Here is a 27,434-nt window from a genome sequence, read left to right on the forward strand (position 1 = left end):
CAATTTTATAATTTCTTGTAAGTCACAATTTCATGTAAGTCACAATTTCAACACCAAAATCACGAACATTTTGTTTCCAGCTCATGAAGGTGTATCTGAAGCACTTTTTAATCTACAGCAGTATGTAAATTTAAGAAAAAAAATGCTAACTATTGCAGTCTGCATCTGGATGCAAAAATGAGTCAATCTGACTCCCCCCCCCCCAAAAAAAAAAAAAAAAAAAAAAAAACCGTAAGCACAAATAATTTGCCTCGCACAGAGTGTACAATTGTATGAACTCCATCTTTTAATCTTTTGATGCAACTAACAGCACTAGGCTTGGGGTAATGCTCCCGACATTGCTTAGAAATGGGCAGTTCCAATATTTCAAGTGCCTCACGTGCAGCGGAATGAACTTTTTTGTTTTCAATGTGTAAAAAACGGTAAATGAAATCAATATTTGCATTGCAATCCTAAAACCAATGACTCTCGTGAGTGAATGGGTTTTGAGTCTGATACTCTTCGCATGATATGTTTCAAAGGATCATCAAATCCATTTGGGTTTTTTTTTCTTTCCATCCTTGCTAAGAATATTTTTATTCCAAATTTCTGCTTATTGAAGAGATACTTGGATTTTGTCATCTCTAGCTCTTTTTCTCTCATCCTGAAAATTCTTCAAATCTCCTCAAATTTCACAATTTCATGGTTGTCTCTCTCAATGCCACTTGTAGATGTTGCTACCAATCCTGCATACATTGATGACTATATATGCACACCACAAGAAGCACACAGCAGGATGCCACTTTGTATTCCCTTCATGATAATACAGCACTGTATGCTGAGAAAAAAAACAAAAACAAACACACACACACAAAACTTTCCTTGTTGGGCACTGATGGTAGCAACTTTAAGCTGATCTTGTATGAATTTGCCTCATCTCCTTCTTCTTTGTAATTACAAGAACCAAAATCAAGAAGACTACAATACAAATTACCTACACCATAAAAGCGGAAATTTTCACAGTGTTGACATTTTCGCGCATTTTGCGCAACGAGAAGCTAGTGCAAAAATAAAAGCACACAAATATTTTTGCTTGCCATATGTTCAAGTAATTGATGTCTTGATTCCACAGAATTAAAAACACGCGAAACTATTCTTAACCGACCGAGCTCGAAAAATTAGCCACGCGAAAATATCCACTTTTACAGTACATGATGGTCCTTGTCCCAATTTGTTTTAGAACTAAAATATGTTATGTACCAATGATGACTTTGATAATAGGCAATAATCTACGCTTTTATAGTCACACGTGTGAAGATCTTATATGGGGTGCGCACAAAACCCTCTTTCTGTTGAACTCACAGACAATATGATACCTTCTACTTTGCCACGTAAACAACACACGGCAGATAGTACCTTCAGTCTCTGAAACAGAAGGTAAGCTCCTGTGAAGACAAAGCGACTGATCCAACATGCGGCCTTGTCTTCTGGCGTTGCACGAGACTCCGTGCTGGTGCTGATATGGGTAACATAATTTGCAGCTAACAAGCAAAACATGTGTCCAATTACGGCTGCTCATACATGCCTGGCACATCGCAGCACAATATTCTCCCTTCATTCACAGCTTGTTTGCAGTCCCAATCAAAAAAATGCTACGCACTAAATGGAAAGTCATACGAGCAAATAATGTCGTCATTGCCGGGATGGGGGAGTTTTTGGAGAAGACTGACGATACGGTGTATTCAATGTGACATTTTTTTCAAAACTCAAAACAGAAAATACTCTCTCATTATAAAAATTGTATCATTAAGAAATTGTTTTGGAATACCTGCTGATTTATCCTTGAAGAAAAAATTGTGTTAGTTTACATTGGCAATATGTGGTCGCCTCATTAATTTAAATTTCTCCGTGGGGATATAATCCAATTACAGAACCTCAGTGGGTTTTCAGTGGCTGGCTGCTGCAGTCTGACTGCTGATGAGAAGTTAACTGTGATGGGAAAGGGAGAGGGCGGAAGAGCAAGAGATGGAGAGGGGGAGGGAGAAAGAGATGGAGGCGAAGGAAAGACCTCACTAGGAGGTGTGAATGAGAACGACAGTCAACCCCAGCTGACTGACGCAATTGGTAGAGGGGCAAATTTTGATAATGGGAAAACATTAACCGAGTCCTCACCGAGCTTAAAGAGACAACATTAAAAAAACTAATTTTAATAGAATTACTATCATGAATCTTTCATTTCTAAGTGAGGGAGACAAGTTGTCTCTGTGAGGTAAATCGATGAAGATAGAACAACTGTAAAAGTGTTTTGAGATCATCGTATATGGGAACAGAGCAGACAAAGAACAAACTCAGATGAAGATAAATTGAACAATTCAAGTTAACGGGATGGTATAGTTTTAGTTGAGATGGGGCTTCAGATTTCCAACTTTTTTGTAAGATAATAAGAAACCTCTCATGAAATATGAGAGAGCATGTAATTAATTCTAAGAGGGATTCAAAGTTTACTTGATAAAAATTGGTTTTGAAATGACTGAGATAGCCAAAGCAAAGGGATCTCTATAACAAGTGGGACCCACTTTTAATTACGATTGCTTTGTCTTACTTTGTTTTTGGCTATATATCTCAGCCATTGCAAAACAGATTTCATACTTGTGTGTCACATAAATAGACAGAAATAAAGAATTTGTATATAGGCTTATAAGTAGAGTTGGGACAGAATGTAAAATGGGTGAAATCTGTAGATTGATACCAAGTGGCGGATCCAGGGGGGAGCGTACTGGGCGCCCCCCCCCCCCAAATTATTATTTTTATTAAAACCAAAGAATTAAAAAGAAAAAAATGGGGGGGGGGGAGGGGTGTGTGCACCCCCCTTTAATTTTGTAAAGGCAGCCCCTCTTAACGGAATTCCTGGATCCGCCCCTGGATACCAGAATATAAAACAAAGTAGCTGGTGACTACTGGTGACAGTAAATCAGCATTCAGCTCAATTTTCAATGCAAAATATTGTATGAAAAACATTCAGGGATATTACAGGTGAACTGGACATTTCACTGGTAGCAAGTTGCTGGGTTTGTTTTTCTTTACGACTGGATATCAGACACAAACGGGGCAAGACTTTGGGTGGTATAAAATATTCCCCTGATTCCAATCTAAAATACAATCAAAATCAGAGTAAATATTCATCTTTCATCTTTTATCACTCTACCTTTGTTGCCTCCAATATAGAATATTAATCAGGAAGTGTACAATGTACTATAATATCCATATACAATGCAAGTGGTTATAAAGGAATTTAATTACAACGAAGTAAAAGATTAGGTAACAAAATCATCAGAACATCTTTATATGCCTTATTTGTTTGGATTTTACAAATAATAGCAAAATGAAAATGCTGGTCCACAGAAAAAGAGAGGCCTGTATAATTCAAAATCATTTGTACCAACTTTTATCACCAGGAAATGTTAATGAATCATCCGAGCTGATTCAGGGAGTTTTATTTGATTTTGCCCTCTGTATATCTTTTTTTTTTCTGTTGATTTTGTTTAATGCAGCCTCCCTCCCGCTTTTTTAAAATTTTGTTTAGCTGCTGCCACTGAATAGCTGCAGGGGTTGAGTCACTTACGGCGGAACCGCCAAAGTGTGGCAGTTTTCACAGGATTATGTCTTTGGGATGTTGTGAGACCGTTAGCAACGCCATTATGACATGCACCTGTCCTCCGTTTCACCCCTCCCCCCATAAAAAGGCAAAAAAAGTTGATTCCAATGAGACAGGAAAAGCCCAGAAGATAATAGCCTGACTGCATGGATGGAATCGGAAGGGGAAAGACATGGTCGAGACTGACGCATCATAAATTTATGACTGCAACTAAGAACTAATAATCGTTAGTGCTTTTGAGCTGTCACGTATGAGTGAACACGAACAAAGGAAGGGGCTACCCTGCCACCCTTGCTGGCACACTTTGGCGGGGTTACTCATTTTGGAAGCCGGACACGAGGTATGGAGGAGGAGGTGGGGGCAATCATGCTTCTTAAAGTGCAAGGTATCTTTCCTCATCATCCCCCGGTCTCATGCATCACTCTAAGTTACACAGTCGCCGACAGGAAACCTTTCCTTTATGCTATGTGTACTGTCTGCGTATCAACCTTTACTTGAAGATCCAATTGAAGTTCAATCTACCTCTCTCCTCAATCTATCTCTCCATCTCTCTTCTCTTGTCCAAATGTTTGCTGTTCATTAAGGCGGGGAGTCGGCACCTCAAAGACTGCAAAATGATACTCTTTAGGCGAGGGAAGTATTGATCACTCAAGACTACACCTAGACATCTTCATAAAAACCATTCTTCAAACACACCCGTTGAAAGAATTCATACATGAGAATATTGAGGCAAACCTTTCATGCTAAATCTCCCAAGGACTGAGCCATCTGCAAAGTAACTGAAGTACAGGTGTGATATTAGTACTCAATGACCTTGAAGCATGCTTCACAAAAAACAAGTAGTGGTAGAGTAAATACTATTCTGTAGACTCTGTATTGGTAACCCACTCGCAGCTTTATAACAAACTTTCTGAACATATTGAATCTCCAGAGGGAATGAAGTTGCTTTTCATCCAGTGACAAATACTGAGATACACCACATGATTATGATGACCAACTTCATTAGATGCAGCTGCAGAGGAAACTGGCATTAGTCCAAAGCAAAACATCAGCCTCACCACATAAATTAAATGACTCAACCCTCCAGCAGTAGACATTTAAATCACTCTATCTCCTTTTCACGTTTCTGGTAATTAAGATATGATATACCCAGCCATGTCCCTCCACTCCAAGCTATTCTCTTCCAATCAGTGGGAATATTGGCGAAATCCCCCCAAAATCCATGATCCGTTGAGTCACTCATACAAACTTAAGACCCAGGCAGACACATCAATATCCACACAGGCAGCCAACTATTACGCACTGCCTACTTGTGGTATCAGCAATTTGGGCTTGCATGATGAAGATGATGGTAAGGTATTTTGATGAATTAGAGGGAAAAAGCAAAAATCCATTTCATCTCCCCCCCCCCCCAACTTGCCACTAGAGACATAATTTCATCCGCACTTACCAATACCGCTGGAAAATTGGGTTGACAAAGAATACACCTAAGTGCATCTTGAGATGATATCTTGCAATGTGAGAAGATAATTGAACTTCACTTTGATGTCTGGTGCAGAAATGAATGACTGATTTCCTCATACTATATGAAGAAGAATGGTTGTGGTTGTTGTTAATGTACACTACAAATGTGCCTCTCTCCAAAATTGTCATTTTCATGGTCATACGGGCATACTTTTCAACTCTAACATAAGAGTCGTCTACTACAGATGTGAACATATCTTCAAAATGAGAGGGGCCCACAAGGCAGAAGAAATACTTGCAATGGGAAGTATGCAATGATTGGATCTGGTATCAGTAATACATTCATCATCGTTACCATCATTATCTACATATAATCTACCAATGTACAGCCACAAACTTAAAAGAGAAAGAAAAAAATGAAAATGGAAAGTCTCAGTGGCGTGTGGGTTATGAACAACTCTTAGAAACACACTTGAAATACACTTTAAGATGTACTGTAAATGTTCTGATTGATTTCCTATTTCTTTCTATGTCTGTCAGTGTGTCTATATCTGTCCTTCTCTTTCTCTCACTACACACATACACACATATCTATATAAATCTATGGAGAGATAGCGAGTGAGAAAAAAAAAAGGAGATTTGGTATAGATGTGTTTAAAACATATGAGTCAATATTGGAGTTAGATTTGTGCACTTCCTCTGCTTGAAGCAGAAAGTTGAAAGAAAATAATAAAACACTACAAAGTTTAACTTGTGGGAACAATTTCCATAAATATAAGCTTTCTACTACATGATAGGCTGGCAAAATATATCTATCTTATGTATCATTGAAGGATGAGACATTTCCCCAGCCAAAACTTGTTCTTTTATCAGTAGTTCATTTCTGCAGATGAAAAGGATCTCCTTGGTTTGATTGCAGCATTTGCAAAACAGGAAGACTGGTAGATTGGGAACTCCCCTGCAAGCATGTTTGTGTGAATTTCTGAGAATTGCGAGATTGCTTGCACGCCCCGAGACTGTCTGAGGCATTGTTTTTTTGCTTTTACCCAATATTTTCTCTTCTCTTTCTTTCCTTCCTCCTATCTTTCTTCCCCTGTCTGTTTGTCTGTCTGTCTGTTTGTCTGTCTGTCTGATTGTATGTCTATCTATCTATCTATCTATCTCTCCTACAATAACACTCTCCTGTGGCCAGTGTGAGATCACACACTGTCGGTGTAAACAGTTTTGCTTCCTTCTTCCAAACACATTACGATACTGTTTGGAGGCAGCCTCTCTCTGTTTTCTTGGTCTCCTTTCAAGCTGTCATCCTGTCATTTAGCTCATTCTAAGAAACGAAAGAAACCCAACTTCAACTCTGACATTCATTGTTTGCAATGCACATGTAGCATGTAACTCTACCATTTGCTAATAAAAGTTATGATCGACACTTCAAAAATACGTCCACGATATCATAATTTTCTATTCAAGTGTGTCACTATTTGTCTAGAAATACGTCAAAGGTGCTAATGAAACATTATCACAAATAGGTAGATATGAAAAAAAGAATAAAGACAAAAATTGCTCCTCTTTTTAACTTCACATGTACAAGAATTTTAGCATCCTCCTGGCATTATGGTAGAAGCTGATGCAACCCTTACTCATGAAGATGGAAATTTGATGATTTTGCTTTTAAAGTTTCTTCTCAGTTTTTCATTTTCTTCATTTTCCCTTCTCAAGTCCATATCCCATCCCAAAGCATCTCTTTTTCTGTCGCCCTCTCTCTTTCTCCATCATCTACCACCAACTCTGTGTGCACTCCGTCTCATTTTTTCGCCTGTCCAATCTCAAACAATCTCGGCACGCCTCACTGGGCACTCGGCACTGCCCTCCCCCTCCCCCCCCCCCCCCCCCCCGCACCCTTCAAGGAGCTCTACAGAGAGGAAGACGGGGAGAGGAAGAAGAGAGATGTCTTCGTGTCGTCATTGATTATCACTGCCATCCAATTAAAGATGATTCAGGCATTTAGCGCAAGGATGGACAGGTTCAAGGCTGGCTTGGCTGTGGGGAGGGCGAGGGTGCTGTGTTCATATCTTCTCCGCAAAGTCTGACTTTCTCTAAATGACCAAACTCCATCCAGAGAGATAAAAACACCTTGATATGGGGCCCCACGCAATATTTTGTTTTGATGCATACACAAGCACACACATACACTCAAACATACACAAGCACACACATACACATAGACACACACATGCACATACATAAAGCCGCATTAATACACCTACTGCAAATAACTACAGGATGAAGAAAAAGACTTTGATTTCTGAAAATAGTTTAGTAACTTTAGCCACACTAGCTTGACTGGGCTTGAAGGATATCATTAACTATAAATGTGGTCATGCAATCATTTTAAAAAGACAATTACTCAACACTAATCCTCGGCTTTATACTGCATATCATGCACTAAGCTGTACAATGGAAGGTATGTGAGTAAAGGGACTTTGTTTGCTGCAATAACATATTCTAGGAATAGTCTAGAGATCATTAATGAGAAGTGGAACAATTATGACGAATAAATTCTGGATAATGCGTGCTTCATATATCTAGAACTATGAGACAAAAGCGCAGATGAGTTTCTCTCCTAAAAAACTTTGGCAATTATCTCTGCTCTATACCCTCTCAGGAAGGAAACTTGCAAGGGAAATAAGAGAAAGTCAGTCTCACATAGAATAATTCGACAAAATGTCATTGTTTTAATGCCCTATGATATCTTTCCCATCATAGCCAAGGACTTATTGACGAAAGAGCCCCATTTGCACAAAAAGACAGAGCCCATAACTGACAATCACTCTCATCACCTAAAGACATCTCGCGAGTCATTTAGCCCCCAAAATATGGACCATTAGCTCTGAATGTCAATGAGCGGCCATAAATCTGGATATCGCCCTCTATCAATTTGCCCCCATGCAGGAAAAGAGTAAACTGCATACACGGGCTTAGTTCAGACTAGGGGTGAGCCCATCAAAAACTCCCTGATAGACCACTAGTGCCTTAAATAGACACCAGGGAATGAATGAGGTGTTAGAGAGACCTACAGTCACGCTCCCTTATGGGAATACACACAGAGTTTCAATGCACGAGTGTCCATCTTCTAGCTCTCATTTTAGTTTGATAAAAAAACAAGAAATAATCAACAACAAACACAAAAACACAGTTTTCATCTTTCTATTGAGAACATTTTTTCTTCAGACCTGTTCTTGGTATATAGCTACAAATAGAGTAGTACTACATTTTTTGCATGTCCTCCTAAACGAATAAATATGTCTGTGCCTAAATATTGGAGAAAAATGAAAATAAGTGAAATTTCTTACAAAACTGGTGGAGACCCCCTGAACAACAGCATCATACAGAGTTGCCATTTTGCCTTAGTCTCTACACTTATACTGTAAGTATTTACATGACCTTTACATCATGTGTCCATTTTTTCTCAATCATTCACTGACCTGCCTCTCTAAATTTTCTACATGTACTTTCATGCCTAGCACCACAATACTAGGTTGGACTTGCCCTTTTAAGACAGCATTACTCTCCATGGTAATAGCTTTTTAAGATAGCTGCTGGATTTTGTTAAATTGTAGAGCTTACATATTATCATATTCGTCAGAATCTACTTTCTCTCCATGGTGACTGACAAGCAGACTGTGGCTAACAAGGTCTTGTAATATTCTATTTCGAGAGATGGAAGTTTTAAAATAAGGCTAATGAGCTAAACACTGATGAAAGATGCCACCTCCAGATTCTGGTGCTGGTATTTGCATCAAAAATTTACTGGCACAGGGGGATCGATGGATGGTTGTTGATACCTCATACAATCATAAAAGAAGAAAAAATTGCTAAATCCTTCATACTGATTAGAATCTCATGCCTTCATCATCATTAAGCACAAAATACAATGCTTGTATATTAAGAAACATATCTGCATACATTACATTACGCATAATTAGTTTGGAAAGACGGCAGACAACCATATCAAACCACTCATGCTGAGCGATGTAAGTGGGCTAGAACCTACGGCAGAAATGAACTGAAAATTATCATAAACACTATGTAAACTACTACATGCACAAAAAAAAAAGCATGGAATATTTGATTGGAATTCTGCATACACGAAGTCATGTTCCTCGTCATTCACACATGGTTGAACACAGAATTACGAAACCAAAATGAAATGTCAGCATCTTCATTTCACTTCTTTTATACACACAAAAAAAATGGACTTCTGGTTTCATACATACATAGACTACAGTAAGTAATCAAACTGTGTGCTGAGGGTTGCTGCTTGAGGGAGTGTGTTCACTAGGGAGATAAATTTATTTCTAAAAAGAAATTACAAACGAAACAAAACAAGGAGATGAGTGTATTTGCATAACTTGCACGAAAGTCCGTCTAAAAAATCAAACACATTTGGGCTGTTATTCACGTATGTGGCTACGCCATGCACCCTTGAAATTATCTCAAGTATCACAGCGTCCGACTAAAATGCTGCATCCCACTTTCAAGCACCCTTCAGAGACATATTAATTCCACCCTATACAAACATTCCCTGGCCGAAACATACTACCACAAACCAACCATCTTTTCCTCGGCAGCACCTCTCCCTCTCTCAGACTCCTCTGACTCCCTCCCTCTCTGTGGAGAGCCGTCCTACATGGACATTCATTCCCCTGGCAGCTGAGCCAACAGCGCTGGGACCAAGGGGTACCTGTGACTCGATCGATTTCCGTCTTGTACAAACACGGCAAACAGATACCTTCCTTCCGAGCCGTGCGGTCTGTAATTTGCGAACATTGATTTTTGCTCTTTTTCTTCCCCTGTTCTGACACTCTCAGATATGTAGGAGGAAGATCTCTTTCTGCCAAGTTTACAATGAGCATGGAATATCTATTTTTTTTTTTCATTGTGAAATTGCATATATTTTTTCCCCACCATATCTGAGAAACTGTACTGTGAAACTTCAGTGATGTTGAGGGAAAATATCGATGCACAGCAAGAAAGGTGTTTGTTGTTTTTCACCAGATGAAGATACTTGGGATGATTTCCATGGTCACAATGATAACAAATGAGAAAATAAAATTGCATAACTATTCTAACACAGATGACAAAAGCAATTAGGGGACCGTCCACGAAAGAAAAAAAAAGAAGAGCAATTATGATCAGATTTCTTCCATTTTGCCTTCAGTTCTTTCTTCATTCTTCATCAATACTTGTATAATTCACAAACTTTTATTCTACATGTAAAAGGCCTACATTTCTCTCTCTCTTAATACAAATTAGTACCTCTTAAAAACATCCCATGCATGAGATATACATGTTTCTGTGTCAGAGGTCAAAGTGTAGGTAAGTTTGCGCATGTGTGTGTGTGTGTTGGGGGGGGGGGGCATGGTACGATGTCTCCTTCCTTATCTAAGTCCGTCATCCCATCCTTCCATCTATCTTCTTCATCATCGGTTACATGTATATTTCAAACATAAATTTTCTGTTTGTCACAAAATATACGTATAGGACCTCAATTTCTTCTTGCAATACAGTATATCCAGCAAAATTCATGTAATTTCCCACTCCCCTATCCTGAACATACACACACACACACACACACACACACACACACACACACACACACACACACACACAAATACCATCCCGAGTGTGTATAGTGTGTGTATATCAAGTTCAGCTGAAGGTGCCCCTGCCTATGCCATATCACTTATCCCTCCATCACTCATCCCTGCATTGCCGGCAATCCACGAGAGTCTTAATTATTGTCTACGAAGAATCGCCGGATTACCCTTCAGATCCCTGCGATTGGCCATCTAAAGTGATGACATGGTGGGCAAACACGAAGGGCACACAAGGAAGTGACTGTGCCGCTCCCGGAGAAAATAAAGCAACTCTTGTCTGCTCCCCTCCGTGCTGAAAGAGGAGAAAGCCTTAACCCACAAGATGCCAACAGCTTCCAGAATGAAGATGCTTGGAGAACACAGTAGCCTCATTGTACAAGATTTCCCCTTGCATAGTATCAGGACATGGCTATGCCAAGTATGTGGGCACCCTGGGTCATGATACTGCGGATGTGTGTGTTGTGTGCTTTATATTGTATGTTTTCTATTAAAGGGATAGATGATCTGTGTGATGTCAATATACTGTAAAGCAAGATTTTTTCATGGCATATGTTCGCGAATTGGAGCCGACGGCCTTTTTCGCAGCATGAACTTTGCGCAAATTGCCACTGGCATTCTTTGCCTATAGTGCAGACAAGAACTTAAGCATGCATTTTGATTTTTCGAAGCTTGGCTCTCGTGAAAATAATTGATTTTTATCTATAGATTTGTCTTTTACTAGTACTTAGAAACATAAAAAAAGCCAAAGTTATCTTTACATCACTACACAATTGTCTCCAGTTATTTTGAATTATTTCTACCTTCTGCTTTTCCGGCAGATTAACAAAAGGGCCGAGGTTTGCTCCTCCTGATACATCATCATGCAAATCCAAATCAGGTCTGACAATCGGGCAGGTGCTGCGCGCATGTCATATTCAAGTGTTTACCTCAGTGGGCATCATGTTCGCTCCAACTCATGAATCTTAACTGATACACCCAGACAATATTAATGACCTGTGTCTCTAGGCGTCGCCACGTTGAAATATGCAATGTCTGAAGCTTTGTTTCGAGAAACACATCCCTGAAAATTGACTGAAAGTAAAAAGAAAGAAATGAAAAAAAGGAGGGGAAGGTAAAAAGCAAGTTTTTCTTTTTTGTGCCGATTCTATGCAATCATGCTTGAGACTTCAAAGTTAATTTAAACTCGGAGGACACAGAGCACATGACAGAATTGTTACCATGGTAACAGTGCCGTTTCTTGTAAAGAGCCATCCCGGGCAGCCTAGCCGGACTGGTCAAGGATTAGATAGTGGCCTACCATGCCTGATAGGACACGTCGCAATCGATTCTCCGCATGACTGTGAGTGACGTGAGAGGCGGGGATTTACACAGGGCCTCTCTCTAGCAAGCCAGGACGTGCTATTGATGGTTGCAGTGATAACCAGTTGAGAATCCTTGGTTCTGTGTCACAATCTGTCCGACTGAAGGCTGGATGTTGCAAGATTCATCAAGGATACGGTTACAGGGAAAAACGTGCAAACAGGTAATGTTTTACTACATTGGTTGAATTCTTGTTTTTAACCTTGACAAGCCCCAGCATTTATTTTTTGTTTTTCATCACTCTGTATATGTTTGAAAGTCACCTGTATGACCTTGTAATTTCCATTAAAGTCTGCCAGTTCTTCTACCATCAGAAATATACCTACATGTATTATGATCGACAGCCTCCTGACTCATTTAATTGGACTTACTGCTAAAGCGTCCAGTTGTCAACAATTAACCAAATCAACAGACAGTTTGAGGTTCAGAACAATCTAACCATTTTGAAGAAGAAGAGTTAAAAAGGACAACGCACTGAGAAGAGCTTCCCTCGTGATATTGAAAGACCAAGATCCTTAATTGTTCTCCACTAATTTCCCCATGAAAGAGTCAAGCTAGGTCTAAGTATACAAAAAAAAAAAAGTGTGTGTGTGTGTGCAATTGCGTGGGTGGGGGAGGAGCAGGTAGGGTAGATGGATATTCACACTTAGTTCATATCAGCTGTAGATAAAGACCCTGGTCTGGGCAGACACATGTCCAGGTGTAATCTCCTCCACTCGGCTCCATCGGGCCGATGAATTATTTCACTGTCTCGTCTCATCTGTCACGGACACATTGCTCCTTCACATCCTTTTCACTCTCTCATTTCTCAACCTTCTTCTTTTCTTCCATGTCCATATAGTCCTTTCTTGTATTCCACTTATAATTTCATCAGTTTTTCATTTCCTATCAATGATTCAATTTAATGTTGCTGCTGTCATCTGCTCTTTTCACCAAGTACTCTATCTGCATCAGACTTTTCCCTCCAAATTACTTCTGACTTTTCTTCCATTTTATGCCTCTGAAACGTTTCAAATATACAACCATTATTTGCGTGGACTGACTCATTAAATCATAATTCTTATTCCTATTCTTCCCTTGTTTTCAAAAATTTTCCATTCCTCTTGTTCATATAATTCAGTGTTACTCCTATGATCATCTCTTCTAAATTTGCATCGGCTACTTGTTTGCATCAATCACAAGAGAGTTCAAATCACATCTTGTCTTTATAACAAAAGATATAAACATACAACAATGCAGCAAGATCATAGTCACATCAAAACTACAAATCTTTCCTTGTTCTAAACTTACTCACACAGACAGACAGACAGACAGACAGACAGACACACATATGCACCCACACTTTTGATGCATCTAAAACTGTTCGTTGAGTCCCAATTATTGACAATGTGTCTGCTATCTATTGCCTATTTAGGCTCTCTCTCGCTTTTTTCCTTTTTTTTCTTTGTCTACCATTTTTTTTTTTTTTTTTTGGGGGGGGGGGGGGGTAGGCTGTTTCTTTTTTCTTCCACCTATGCCTGCATTTCATTCAATCCATAATCAACTTCTACATAATGGTATATACAATGTTTACCAACGTTTGTTTTGTGGATGGGCGAGGGATATAAACCAAAGCCCACACAAGTTAATCAAACTCTCACTGCACCAATTAGCCAGGTACATAGGGGAAGCGGCATGAGTCAATGTATCGCGGCTCTCTTCCGAGACTGATGGGTTTCACAAATTGAGATGAAAAAGATGGGAATGCTCCCTCTGAAAAAGAGTGTTTACGCAGTCATGGCAATCTACCTTAGGTTGGTTCGATTGTTGCTGACTCAGAAAGTTAGCATGCTTGTTAGCTGCATTGACTAAGCAACGTTTGAGAATACAAACTCATCTAATCAGCACTGTATCTCTGGCTACACACGATAAAGGTAAGGTAAGGCGTGAGTGTGCAAGCCAAGCACTTCATTTTCTTACAAATTCACTCAGCCAGCAGAGAAATGCCATACTGCACCCAGGGAGAAAGAGAGAGAGAAAAAAATCTTGGACTGACTCACAATGTGAAACCTCTTGAATGGAACAATGGGTCAGCGCTTGCGGACCAACCTATTCTCACTTTGTGGCTGAGAACGGTTGCCACGGAAACGTGGAAATGGAAAAGAGGTAGCCGGCATGACTCACTTTGTTTCATCTAACGTCATGAACTCCATGGAGCTGTCGCGGTTCTCCTTGTTGTCCTTGTTGTTGTTGGGAATGTGGCCGTTGCTGTAGATGCCTGTTGATGTGATGGGGGGTTCCAGCTCGTCCCCTTCCTCCAGGGCGCGGTTAACCTCGTCGAACGTGACGACTGGATGGACAGCGGAGGCGGGATGAGGCAGGAATATGGATGGAGAGGATGAGGGGGAGGGAGATGAGATGGAGGAAAGATGTTATTAATGATGGCAAAGACAGAGATGTGCAAAGAAAAAAAATGAAAAAAAAGATGAGATGTAAGAAGTGTTATAAGAAAATGGATACCAGATGAGTAATGGAAGAGGAGAAAAATGAATGGACAAGCAGAAATAGATGTATTTAGTAAGTTTATTGCAGGTGGGATAGGCAGAGAGAGATGACAATAAAAAAATAGGGAATGGAATGGAAAGAATCGGGAAGAAAAGAACAATAAAGAGACATAAGCAACATGAATTGCTACAATATATTATACATCATTCAATCATCCTAAATACCTGTTTACAATAGACAATTATGAAATACAGCAATGCGTCCGCGCATTGATGTGGTAAAATATGAACTTAACAGCAGTAAACACTACATTAATGCTACACTGTACCACCTCCATCAAAGGAGCTCAAGTTCCTACAGGCGATTATGGTAAATGCCTCAGCAGCAGTATGTTTCACACCAGGCACATGAAACGCTATTTACATGAATCGGGTAGTCGCATCGCCATGGCAGACATAACTTGGAGCGCTGTCGATCCTAACAGTGTGACGTTTCCCCCCCTCTCACGCTCCTTCCCTCTCCGTCATCATGAATAGATGCGGCTGGCCCGTTCTCCGCTCACTCCTCCCGTTTGACTGCACCTGTGTGACGACCACTGGCGGTTGACAAACACGGCGCGACGCCACCAAGAGCGACGAGACAAGAGAATGCAAGGGCTTTCACTCACATCCATCCAGTGCCGGCCTTGAATTCAGAGCATGGCGAGTGCATTTGCAAGATCCCACTGTTCATTTTGCCAACCAATTTTGCGCGTAATGCTCACCCATCTCTCCCTCCCTCTCTCTCTACTCTCACTCTCTCTCTTCCTCTTCCACTTTCTCTCTCATAATAGATTGGTATCTGCATCTAGGCTTGCCAAAATGCATGAGTTTTCACATGTTAAGTCCAATTCCATATCTCTTCTCACTCCCTGATCACATTTCAATAAGCCAAAAGTTAACACCAAAGTTACTGATATATGGTATGACATCCACTTCATTAACTGATGCATCAGGCTGCTCAGCGTAAAAGATTAACAACAAAATGTCAGGGTTCATCATTCATCTAAACATTAAATGCATTGCATATCATCTTAAGCTTCCTTAAGCTCAGCCATTTACATATTTTTCCCTCTGACAAATGAAATATACCAGCATGAGGCAACAGCTGGGGAAACACAATAATTCACTTTAATCAATTAGTTTTGCAGAGTTCGTTTAATTTTTCCACTTTTTTTTTCATTTGCTCTCTTTTTATCAGACGAAAAGTGAAATATTGATGTATATATGGCATCTTCTTCTTCTTTTTTTTAAAAAGGAAGGACACATTGTTGTGTTGTTGTTTTTTCTCCCATCACACAACAAACTGCTCTCTTAGGTTCTTCAGTGGAACCCACTTCAACACTCCAAGCTGATGCAGCATGGGAATGTATACATCTTTAACCACACCCCCCCCCCCCCCAAAAAAAAAAAAGAAGAAAGAAAGACTGCTTAATCATGTCCTCATTCATGCAGAGTCAAGCTTGGAGAGTGACACACTTGCATCCCTCCCAAACCCCACCCCACCCCTCCCCCTCAGCTCTCTCCCTCTCCCTCCTCTCCTGTCCAACTCTTCAAGTGGGTACCATTGACGTCTTGTGAGCGGGTTCCTCCTCAGCTCTACTCAAACACTTGACCCTCGGGTCTCCCATGACAAGAATTTGCTTGCAAACTTGCCAGGATATCGATTTCATGATCCACTGTGGGGTGTCACACGCCCTCACACTGGGAGCAATCCGTCCCACTTTGACCCCATGGGGTCACATGGTCATCACACAAAAGATACAGAGCCGAAAATATGCGGACACCGGCACAATGTGGATACGCAGACTGAGGGCTCCCCATCCAATTTACACTCGGTTTAACAACAATCCCTGTGTGAGTGTTTCCTATCGGAGAATTCTTTTATACAAAGAATGACAGAATCGAAGTACCAACTGATAATTAAAATCAACATGGTACTGGAGTGCTTTTTGGGAGTAATCAAGGATAACATCACCCTAGCACACCTAAATATGGATTGGATGAGATGGTCGCTTTCTGATAGTTCTTGCTTTCAATGAAAGCTCATAATGTGTTCATGAAGAATTACTCTAGTGATGAAATCTTAACCCGTTGAGGACGGTTTGATTTTGCTACAGATGCATTTCCCATAGACGCTTGCCCAATACTTGGGACTCGTCGTTAACGGGTTTATACAATGTTTAAGTCAGTGGGAACAAGTCTGGTTATTAGGTGAATGTCTGTCCAAGGAGATACTTCATGCACTTGCTATCGACAAAACAGAGATATTTTGCATACATTCACTCTTTAGTCTCCGAAATCCTACAGCATACTCATAGTGAAAATCCAACATACCCTATTATGCATTCTGAAGACTATTATAGAGGGTAACTCTGGCAGCCCACCTCAACTGTTGCCTCAGGCTTCTATGTGGTGTTGATAAATCACAAATGACTGATGCATGCAAATGATATTCTACCTCCAGGACTACAAAATTGAAAGAAGGCAAAAAAGGAAGGTAAGAGTAACCAATGTATGCAAAACAAATTCCATCTCGCTAACACACAAAGCCATAAGAGGACTGTAAAAATGGTGGAAACGCTCATCTCAGCCATAAACATCCATGGATTCTGAACCAATCAACGGCGCGGCGTCTTGACGCGGATCATCTCTGTTGCTCTTCCTCTTGTTTGGCTCCTTGACAACCGCCCTAATGTACCTATCGGCCCCCCAAAAGACATCCATCCTGATCATCATCAACCAACAGAAAAAAAAGAAAAACCCCCGGCTGTCATCTGGCCACTTGCAGGGGGAGCGCATCAACGTCTTCTTCGCACCAACCTGTTACAGCGGGTATTAATAAACACCCTGTCGGGCCCGTCTGGCACATGACACCTGTCCAATCAGTGCACTCCAATCTCGTCTTCAGAGAGAACCTCCTCATTCGTTTATCACCAGATTGGATTCATCCATCTGTCCGTAACCTGTCTCCGCATTAAGGAAAGGATCTACCTAATGTGTTCACATGTCACAGATGCAATCACTTTGGCTTCTCTCTAATATTAAGTAACTACAAATGTATACTTTTGCCTTAATGATGATTTTTCTTTCTGTTTTCATTATCATTCATGCCTTAAAAAATAAAGACTTTGATGTTGATATGATCTTAAAAAAAAAAATACCAACAACATGGGCCTTAAAAACAATTTCAGCAGGTGGGTAATAACCAATCACTTGTAAGTACTACAATTGCTACTATGGTTCCTGCATATTTGTTTACAAATCCACTACATTTGTAAAATCTCTACGAAACTTTGGATCTTGACATTCAATTCACTTTCCAGTGCATCATGGCTACAAAGAGAGACATGAGAAAGAGGGGGGGGGGGGGGAGGGAGAAAGAACCAAAATGGTGCATTTTTCATTTATTCTCCTTTGTGACCATGGAGTATCTACATAATGTACATAAAAACAACAACCTGTAGATATGCTTTCAAAAGGTTTCTAGCAGCTAAGCAATATGCTTTCCAGAGACATTGGCCACCTATTCATTAAGAGCCTCCAAGCCATGTATAGCATTTAGCATAGCAAAGGGAATGCTTTTTTTTTTCTTGCATGTCTGAATTGGGAGATGAAAAAAAAAACACTAAAGGTAGTGTAATATGGCAGGAGTGTGTTGTTGATTTGGTTCAGGTAAGTATTGTGTGGATGCAGCTAAAACTTTACCAAATGCCACAGTGTTCTTCAACCATGTACAATTTACTTTTCACATCAGCAGGAAAATTTGAAAGTTGTTATCATTATGGTCAAATTCTTCTATTTTGCAGGTAATCTTCTTTAAAAAAAAATCCTCCAAAACTTATGAAGTGAAAATGACAGTTTTACAACATTCTAAGCAGTATACTGTAAAGCTGAAATTTTCATACATAAATATTTTAGCAAACTGCTACTTGTCAGACAATTTTGCATGCTGCTAATTTCATAGTTGCAAGAGTCTAGTTACCATTACTTCACCTTTCACAAAATAAATACGAATGACTAAAAAGTGACAATACTAGAAAATGCTTTTACTCAGTGATTCCTTGTATATAAACAAGTAGTGTGTTCTGCAATCAAAGTTCTGTACTAGCATATTGTTATGCCCTTGATATCACTGTGTCACGTCCCACGCTACGTGCTAGACTTACAGTACTTACTAGTTGTGTGCAATCCAGCACAGGCACGGCTTGATTTTCTCCGATATGTTTCTTTTTAAAGAAATTATATTCTTGCGTGCTGTTTTCACATATTTTTATATTTGCACTATTGTTATTTTTGTAGTTCAAAGGAGAGTCATGAAATTTGCAAATAATAAAACTACCATGAAAGTTTAAGCTTGAAGAGTATAGGAACAATGAGCTTTGCTATTGCTGGGAACAATCAAAACACATACACCAAACATTCTTGAACAATATTAATGGTATGTGACTGTTCTGTCTTCAAACTTACTAGTATACTACTCTTCCTTCCACTTGGGATAAGGACAACTTAAAAAAAATGACATTTTAAAGTGGTGTCTACAAACTGCTGCTACTCTAAGTTTATAATAAATGGCTTCAGCAGCATGCTCAAAAACTGTCAGGCAACCACCCCTCCCCCCCCCCCCAAAAAAAAAAAAAAAACCCAAACACACACACACACACACACAAAACAACAACAACAACAAACCAAAACCCAATAATAATAATTTTGAAGAACAGGATGTCCCATGCCTTTCTGCAAAGAACTCTGCCTACTTATAAACTTGTCTGGCACTAAGAATTCATATCTTTATTCCTACAATAAGTACATGTATGCTGCCCAAAAAAGAACGACAATCTACACTGAAGTGGTTCCAAGTAGGCTAAATCTCCTCTAGCTGCAGACGAAACCTGATATCATTTTAGGTAACGTTGACATTTACACTGAGGGGCTGCATTTTTGCCTCGTTTCTCCCTTCCCCCGCCAATGATAATTGCCCAGCCATGGTAAACACTTGGACAGAAATAACCATGGTGAGTACGGGGAGAACCTGAGAGGGACCAACGAGAAACGCAGAGGGACAGATAACAAGCCATCCACTGCAAACCCTATCTCAAAAACAAGAAGAAAAAAAAAATGAAAATGAAATATCAAATGTCAAGTATAGTATACGCACATGCCAGTTTGCCAAATGCAATTATACCTTTGATGGGGGTAAGGATTAAAAATAGGGAGCATTTCCCATCAACAATCTTAAAACCATACCTTAAAGAAAATAGTTGAGATGTTGGTCTTGTTCTTTTATTCTGGGTCACCATTGCCAACATGTGCTAGATTGACTGGATATCCCATAAAACTCATCAGCCCAGCTCTTATACATATTTCACTTTTTAACCCCCTTTGTGCTATCACTTCTTTTGTAGCGCAAGACAATGTACATGGGGACAATTTCCTGCAAAGCTAATGGATTACAAATGGAAATGCTGAAGTACAGGCTAAATGGTTTCACCCATAAATATTTCTAAAAGTTTTTTTAATATCTCAATGACAGTAAATCAACAAAACAGACAGGCTTTCTAGTCAGGCAAAGGAGTCTCTTAGATCTTCTTTTACGTATTATCATGCAGTCTAATACATTGAGTTGTCTACACTGTACATGATTCATATTCAACTAGATATATCGCTACGGCTACTGATATGCCTCCGCCATAATGCATGGTTCTCCTAATAGGTCTATAGTACAATGTCTTGACAATGTGTGATGACAGTTTCACACAATTGGCAAAATATTAAAATGACAGGTTTGACACAAATGTGCTGAATGTTCACTTTCCTAGAACTAGGTTCAATTGGATGAATGATTGAAATGTCAGAGTGCAGGTATTTGGGGAACTGATGATTTTTACTTGACTTTTGACCCTTTTATAAGTTAATGCATTGAGTAATTTTCAAGGTATTGAGAAAAAGTATAATTTCAGTATCAAATGGGAAAATAGCATTATCTAAACCTGGCCTTTGACCTTTGACCTCACAGTTCCAAAGAGAATCAATGTTAGGTTGAACATGCATAAATATGTAAGTTTCATGATGATACCTTGAGTTACTTTCGAGATATGGAGGAAAAAGTGCAATTTAGCACTTTCACTTGACCTTTTACCTTTTGACCTTTGACCTTTTGGCAAGAAACTTCCCCAAAAATATATATTGGGTAATACATGCCATACATCAAGTTTAAAAAAAAAAACCTTCAGCCTATTGCATTTTAAGGAAAGTAGTGATATTTTGAGGAGTTGACCTTGACCTTTGACCCCTGACCTTTGACCCATGACCCCAACTTCCCTAGATAATCACTGCCCATCGGTACAAGCATATATACTAAGTTCCATGAAGATACCTTGAACCATTTGCGAGATATGGAGAAAAACATGAAATTTCAATTTTTTTTCCACAAAATAAACCTGTGACCTTTGACCTTTGACCCTGTGACCCTAAAATCCACACAAAGTATTATCCCCCAAGGATATACCCTCATACCAAGTTTGATGTAAAACCACCACACGGTTCTTGAGATATCGACAAAAACAAAACGGGACGGACGGACGTACGTACGGACGGACGTACGGACGGACGTACGGACGGACGTACGGACGTACGGACGGACAGACGGACGGACGGACGACCCGAAAACATAATGCCTCCGGCCACTTCGTTGCGGAGGCATAAAAAGTAGAATTCTACTGTTCCATATGGTAGCTCAACCTAGCCTTTTTGTGAATAAGGATTACACTGATTTTTCAGTTTTCTCTGGGGACAAATTTGCTGACAATGAATGTCAGCATGTAAAACCACCACCTACTGTAACTACTGCTAGGACTCCACGCTAGGAGGGTTTCTCATTTGCTTTCATTGTCTTGTTTTGTTTGATTTCACTTGCTTTCTGTTTATTTTTGTTGTTCAATGTGGACATAGCTAACAATGCAATAGATGTTTTACAGATACACACACGTAAACAGAGACACAATGTCATCCACAGCACTAGGGTAAGGAAAACAGAAAAACTCTTGGGCATTTTGTTTTATCAATTGACATGCATGCTACCTTGCAAGTACGGTTGTACACACTACCCGCTTGAAAATGTTTCAGTAAGTTCACGGAGAAAGAACCATTCCACTTCATTGCCCTTGATTCCCATAGACAGCTAGGGGAGAGGACATACCCGCAGGGCACACTTTTCGTTCATGAGAGAAAAGTCAACTACCAACCCCCCTTCTCCCCCCCCCCTTTCTCTCCCTCACTCCATCTTTTCCCATTCACCCATCTCGCATCAACATCAAAACCTTCAGTCACAATGTGTTTCCTAGCACTTGAAGGCAGGTAGCTGAATACGAGTAAAAGCTGCATTATATATCTTACAGATGCATGTAAGTACATTCCAAATATATCCTGGCAACAACTATGCGCATAGTCTACAGATGACAATTAATGCATTCAGAATCTGTGTGATGAATGCTTCAAGGTGAGTGTTTGTGTGTGTCACGGAACAATAAGCCAGTTCGGGGTTCCACTTTGAGCATGAGCAGAAAAGGTCATCTGTACCAGCAGAGCATGTTGGTGTTTAAATTCCCTAAGCATCTGTGATGTAATGATTATTCAAGTGATCCTTATAAGTGGTGCTTGCCAGCACATCCACCTGACAGCAAAAGCGGTATCTGACAATATCAATAGAAAGAGATTGTTAATACATTCAATGCAAAATAATGAGATGGATGCTTCCCAAAATGCCAACGGAAGGATCATTCTGGTCACCTGTCTACGCAAGTTCATCATTTGTTTGAACATGACCGTAATGAATTCCATAAATTGTTACATTGGGTAAGCTTATGTCTTCTGTCGCTTGAAACTAGTGGAGTGCCTAATCAACTATCTAAAGAAAGAAGGAAAGGTCATTTGTACCCATGTGCCCATGAGCTAACCCGAACTGGCTTATATTGGTGACAGCATGCGTATTATTATTATTATTATCATTCTTTTTTTTTTTAATACATAAGAAGGCAATCACACTATCATCATTCACTTCCCTTGCTGTACAGGGTTTTACTGCTGTAGCTTATACATTTGTTACTGACCCTGCAAGAATGTAGATTTCACTTGACAATGAATGAATTTTCCTGTCTAAAATGTTCATTTTCCTTGCAACTGGCTTCTGCAAAGATGATACACTGTATGCTGACCATCAGGTACTGCTTTGACGATATCCTCTTGCTATGGCTGTACAGAGCAAGAGAAATTTTACAATATTCTGAAGTCCACTGGAAAAAAAATCACTGATACAATTTACTGATGTGTCAATTGTAATTTCATCTGATCCTATTACAAAACGCAGGTGCACATCATTTGCACTATTAATTCTATATCAACCAGTAATAATTAAATCATTAACTACAATTGCTTTTTGAGTGTGCATTTTTTCCCCCATTATAGTCACATAGCATAAGTCTGTACATAGTTCATCCTGTCCCAGCCCTCACAAACCTGAACTGGTATGTGAAGAAATCTAATCTATTTATTGGCTGCAGGCTAAGTGGTGCAAGCAGTAATAATGCCATGTGCATCCCTTAGTCCCTTGCCACAAATCCTAAACCCTTTTTGACTAGGAAAGTGGGGCAACCCCCTCCCCCCCATCTCCCCCTCCCCCACACCCCACATCCTCCTCCACCCAAACCTTCCTTCAAGACATCATGAAGAGATCCAATCAGATACCCGGACACACCACCATCATTTTCGGCTAACTGCCCGATAAGACGAAAAGTCAATTTCCGGCTGCAATATCAATCTCATCAAGAAGGAGTTCACCCTAAGTAGCAGGGCAAAACGCCAGAGTTGAAGGAGGTTGTTGTCTTCATTGTTTTTCTGGGGGAGAGCTCAAAGGTAAAATCCAAGTCTACCACTCAACATGGAAGGATAAACATGAACATGCTGATGAGGCATTAACACATAAGTAGTTTGCTCACCTTTTATATATTTTTTGTGTGTGGGGGGGGGGGGGAAGGGGGAGGGGGCTTTTCTGGAAAGGAGAAAGAAATATGTAACAGCTTAAAGCAACAATGCAGAACAATTCCAGAATGTTATTGTGAGGTTTCTACTTACATATTCCACACAGACACACGCACACACACACTTGGAGAAAAGCTTGTTTAGCTTATAAAATTTGGAAACTGAAATGAGAAAGAAATGTCTAGAGTCTGTGATACGTTACAACATGTCAAAGACAAGCTGGTTGTGAGAGTGATGATAATGATAGCATCAAGAACAGCAATGACAATTACTGTCAATATTAACCTTTTGTTCATAATCATATACATTTATCTTTCTGTATTACAAAGTATTTCACAGTAAAAAAAACCCACAAAACCCTCCCATGTAGCCTTATAATAGTCCTCTACTGCATCAAGTCTGGTTTACAAGCCTACAACTACATGAAGTGAATTCTACCTTTACTGTCAAAAGGGAAATTGTCTGGCAAATTGCTTCTAAATATTAGAGGGCCTCGATAAGATGTCAGACAAAAAGCCCAATCATGGATAGCATCTTACAGATTGTCATTTAAATGAGGTAATTACTGTCCTGTCTATGTTGTACACATGTTCCAGATTTTCCCTGGAAACTCTAGGCGAGTTTTAGAGTGGCCAGTCTGCGGCTCCTGAGAGGAGAGGGTGGAGTGGCAGGGGAGGGGAAAGAAGCCAAGAGACACAAGTGGGTTAATATGACTGTGTTGACTACACGGAAGACAACGATGCGACCGAGGCAGACTCAAGAGTCAGATTAACTTTCACGATTGCTCATCTCGAGTACCAGTAGCTAATCAAACAGCATTCTCCACCCACTCGCTATCCTACCCCCAACATTTGCTCACCTTTGTCTAACAGTCAGCACAGCTATTTTAAGTTGCCACTTTCTGAACACTGTGGACTGCACTTCTCCTCCAAAAAAAAAAAAAAACAAAAAAAAAAAAACCCAAGTACATTATTAGTCTTTCAACAAAAGCTGGCACAATGGGCGTGACGTGCCTCTCCCTTCAAACAAGGATGGCAGGGCAAAGAATCGGTTATTTGCTCAGACTGCAACAAACAGGAGCCCTCGTTTTGGTTTGCAAGCGGACCTGCGATTTGAAAGGATGCGTCCCATTTTTCACTTTCCCTTATCCTCGAGGTGGTGCTGCAGCACAGCACTCTTGAGTGCACAGTGAAAGAAACTTGGCCAATGTTTGATCACGTCCATGGACAACTAGTACAGTTTGCCCGATACATAAAGAGAAATGATACAAGAGGAAACACAGCGTGACAGGCAGGGACAAAGAGAAACATAGAGCTAAATACATAAAGAAAAAGAGAGATAGAAATGTGCAAACATTTGTTCAGTTACACACACAGAGAAGATCAGACAGATGTAAAGACAGATGGAAGATATAATCAACGATTTATGCTGCTGGTACTTTAAGCAATATGCAGAAAACAGTCAGGGTAGAATGAATGGGAAAAGTAAAATACTAAGAAACAAAAACAAAAGAGAACATGCACATAGCTTCAAACCTAGCAGACTGACCAAACAAAAGAAAAAGACTGGAGTAATGAGAGAGCATAGGAAGCCTTTCCCTGACGTAATGTGATAAAAAAAGAACAGTATAAAGACACATAGATAGAAAGAGAAATATGAGAACTGGGAGTGAGAGACAGACAAACACCAGATCTGGTAGAAAAAAAAAATCCCTCAAAACATCCATTAATTCCAAATTGCATATATGCAGCCAAGGGTCCCTTTGGCCTGAATGTAAGTGAAGTGTTTTTCCCAGTCGATTCTCTCTGGGCAATACCGCTGTGAAATCCGCACATTCTGCCACTCGCAATTCAATTTCAAATGATCCGCTTCGGATGAAAAATGTTTTTCGCACCCCTCTCAGGCACCAAGGGAGCCTAAACAGGCCTGCCGTGCAACTTCGAACCTGTGGTGATCGATGAGGATGTGTTTGGCTAAAATGCACAGAGAAAGTGGCCTCAAAATGTCAAGAACATACTCATATCGACCCGCCGTACACAGAACAGACAATTTGGCAACCATCTGTTCAAGATTGGTCAAAGGCAATCAATTCCCATGTATAAATCATAAGAGGAAAAAATGGTTCATTCAAACATTCAAACATTCACAGTAGATCACACAAAACTCCAACTGAAGTAATAAGATCTTAATTTAATAGCCTAAATCTCTTTAGTGAAATGATGGAAATATTGATTTTCTCTCTATTCATATAAAGGTCTAATTTCTAACAACATTCATTTCAATACATTTATCTTTTATATCAAACGAGAGCAAATCAAGAGCCTGCAAACATGGATGTAGGATGCAATCTACTGTTAATGTTTTACAGTTAGTTTTGCTTGATGTTCATCAAGCCTACGTTTCATTTGAAGGTGGTTACTTGAATCTTTGTATGGAGTCATGCAAACTGGCACAAATTATGGAGACATGAAATTCCAGTGAAAAGCTGGCATTAATTTGCTCCTACCTACATGTATGGCTATTATCAGTTATCAGCATCACCAAAACTTTCTCACAGGAAAACAAGGTTGGTTCTACCTGAAGAAAACTTGACGACGAAGAAGAAATGAAACAAAGAAACACTGCAATCAACTGTGACAATGCTGTCTCAGGACAAAAATACTCTCAGGACAAAATTCACACAGAAAATTGGCTGTCTGAAAGCATGACTTGGCAAGCAGATCAAGAGGATAGAATGCAATTACAGAAGCTTTTTCCATCAGATTATAAACTTTCTCCAGGGGTATCACAACAACGAACATCACATTATCGGTATTGCTACAGCACAGTCCAATCTTGCTTGAAGTCTGGCTGATCAGTTGCTTTGAGTTTAACAAAGGCATTCTCAAAAACTTTATCCTATGGAATAAATTCTCCTTCTAAGACCGCATAGTGGGCAGAAAGGACACTGAGATTGCACACAACTGATTTTCATCCACACCTATCAAATTTACCAAACTGAGGCTGACCACACACTGAAAATGAATTTATTCTGATAACAAAAGCATTCACTGGTAAGGGGTACTGGGGGAAGCCCCTGGTTTCCCACTTTACACCTCAGAACCATCTTGTTTGCCCACAGTGTGCTGTTACCTTCTGGCACCAGCCTTTCCTGTCTTCGTCAATCAATGCGCCATAATCACTTCCCAAAATTTGCATCATTCAGCGGCGTATCTCATTTCCTGCAATTTCAGAAGGAAGATTAAAACCGCACCGATTTCCACAAGGTGTATGTTTCTTCCCTTTTTCATCCGCCTCTGCGTATACTTTCTGTATGTACCAGTACATGAGGCAAAGAAAATGGCAGGGACACTGGGGTATGGGGGGGGGGGGGGTGGGGGGGTGGAGGGATAATGTAGCTTTGCAGTAAGTTTGGGAGAAGTATTCTCATTTCCTGCACTGATTGTTCGCCTCAAAGGAGATAATCTTATGGGAAAACACGAATCCCGAAATAAATGCTTCCCCAATTTCAGTCACGCATCATCCTCAGCGCAAAGCAGGGCAGAGGATAAACATGATTGCTTCCTATTCTATCTGCCCCTCTCTTTCTCTCTCTCCACCCCCCCTCCCCCCCCCCCCCCCCCCCCCCCCCCGCGCACTCCATCCCCTCTCTCTCTGTATATCTGTCTCTTTTATACAGAAGATGCAGAGGAACTGAAAAGGGGCGTACGAGGAACAAGTCGATGATGGAAAAAGGGTGAGGTAGTGGCTCGTACTACCTTG

At 40.1% G+C, this 27,434-nt stretch overlaps 1 protein-coding gene across 1 annotated transcript in view; it reads right to left on the reverse strand.

Moving 5' to 3' along the window:
* LOC139740315 (cilia- and flagella-associated protein 410-like) overlaps window positions 1-27,434 on the reverse strand; it is a 97,786-nt gene that overhangs the window by 6,258 nt on the left and 64,094 nt on the right. Inside the window, exon 4 of the mRNA XM_071650909.1 lies at window positions 14,278-14,443. Coding sequence (XP_071507010.1) covers window positions 14,278-14,443 — 166 coding nt within the window. The remainder of the gene's footprint in view (window positions 1-14,277; window positions 14,444-27,434) is intronic.

This window comes from Diadema antillarum, unplaced genomic scaffold, assembly GCF_040938485.1.
Source record: "Diadema antillarum isolate AM-2024a unplaced genomic scaffold, OU_Dant_1.0 seq00000847_RagTag, whole genome shotgun sequence".
NCBI classification, from domain to species: Eukaryota; Metazoa; Echinodermata; class Echinoidea; order Diadematoida; family Diadematidae; genus Diadema; species Diadema antillarum.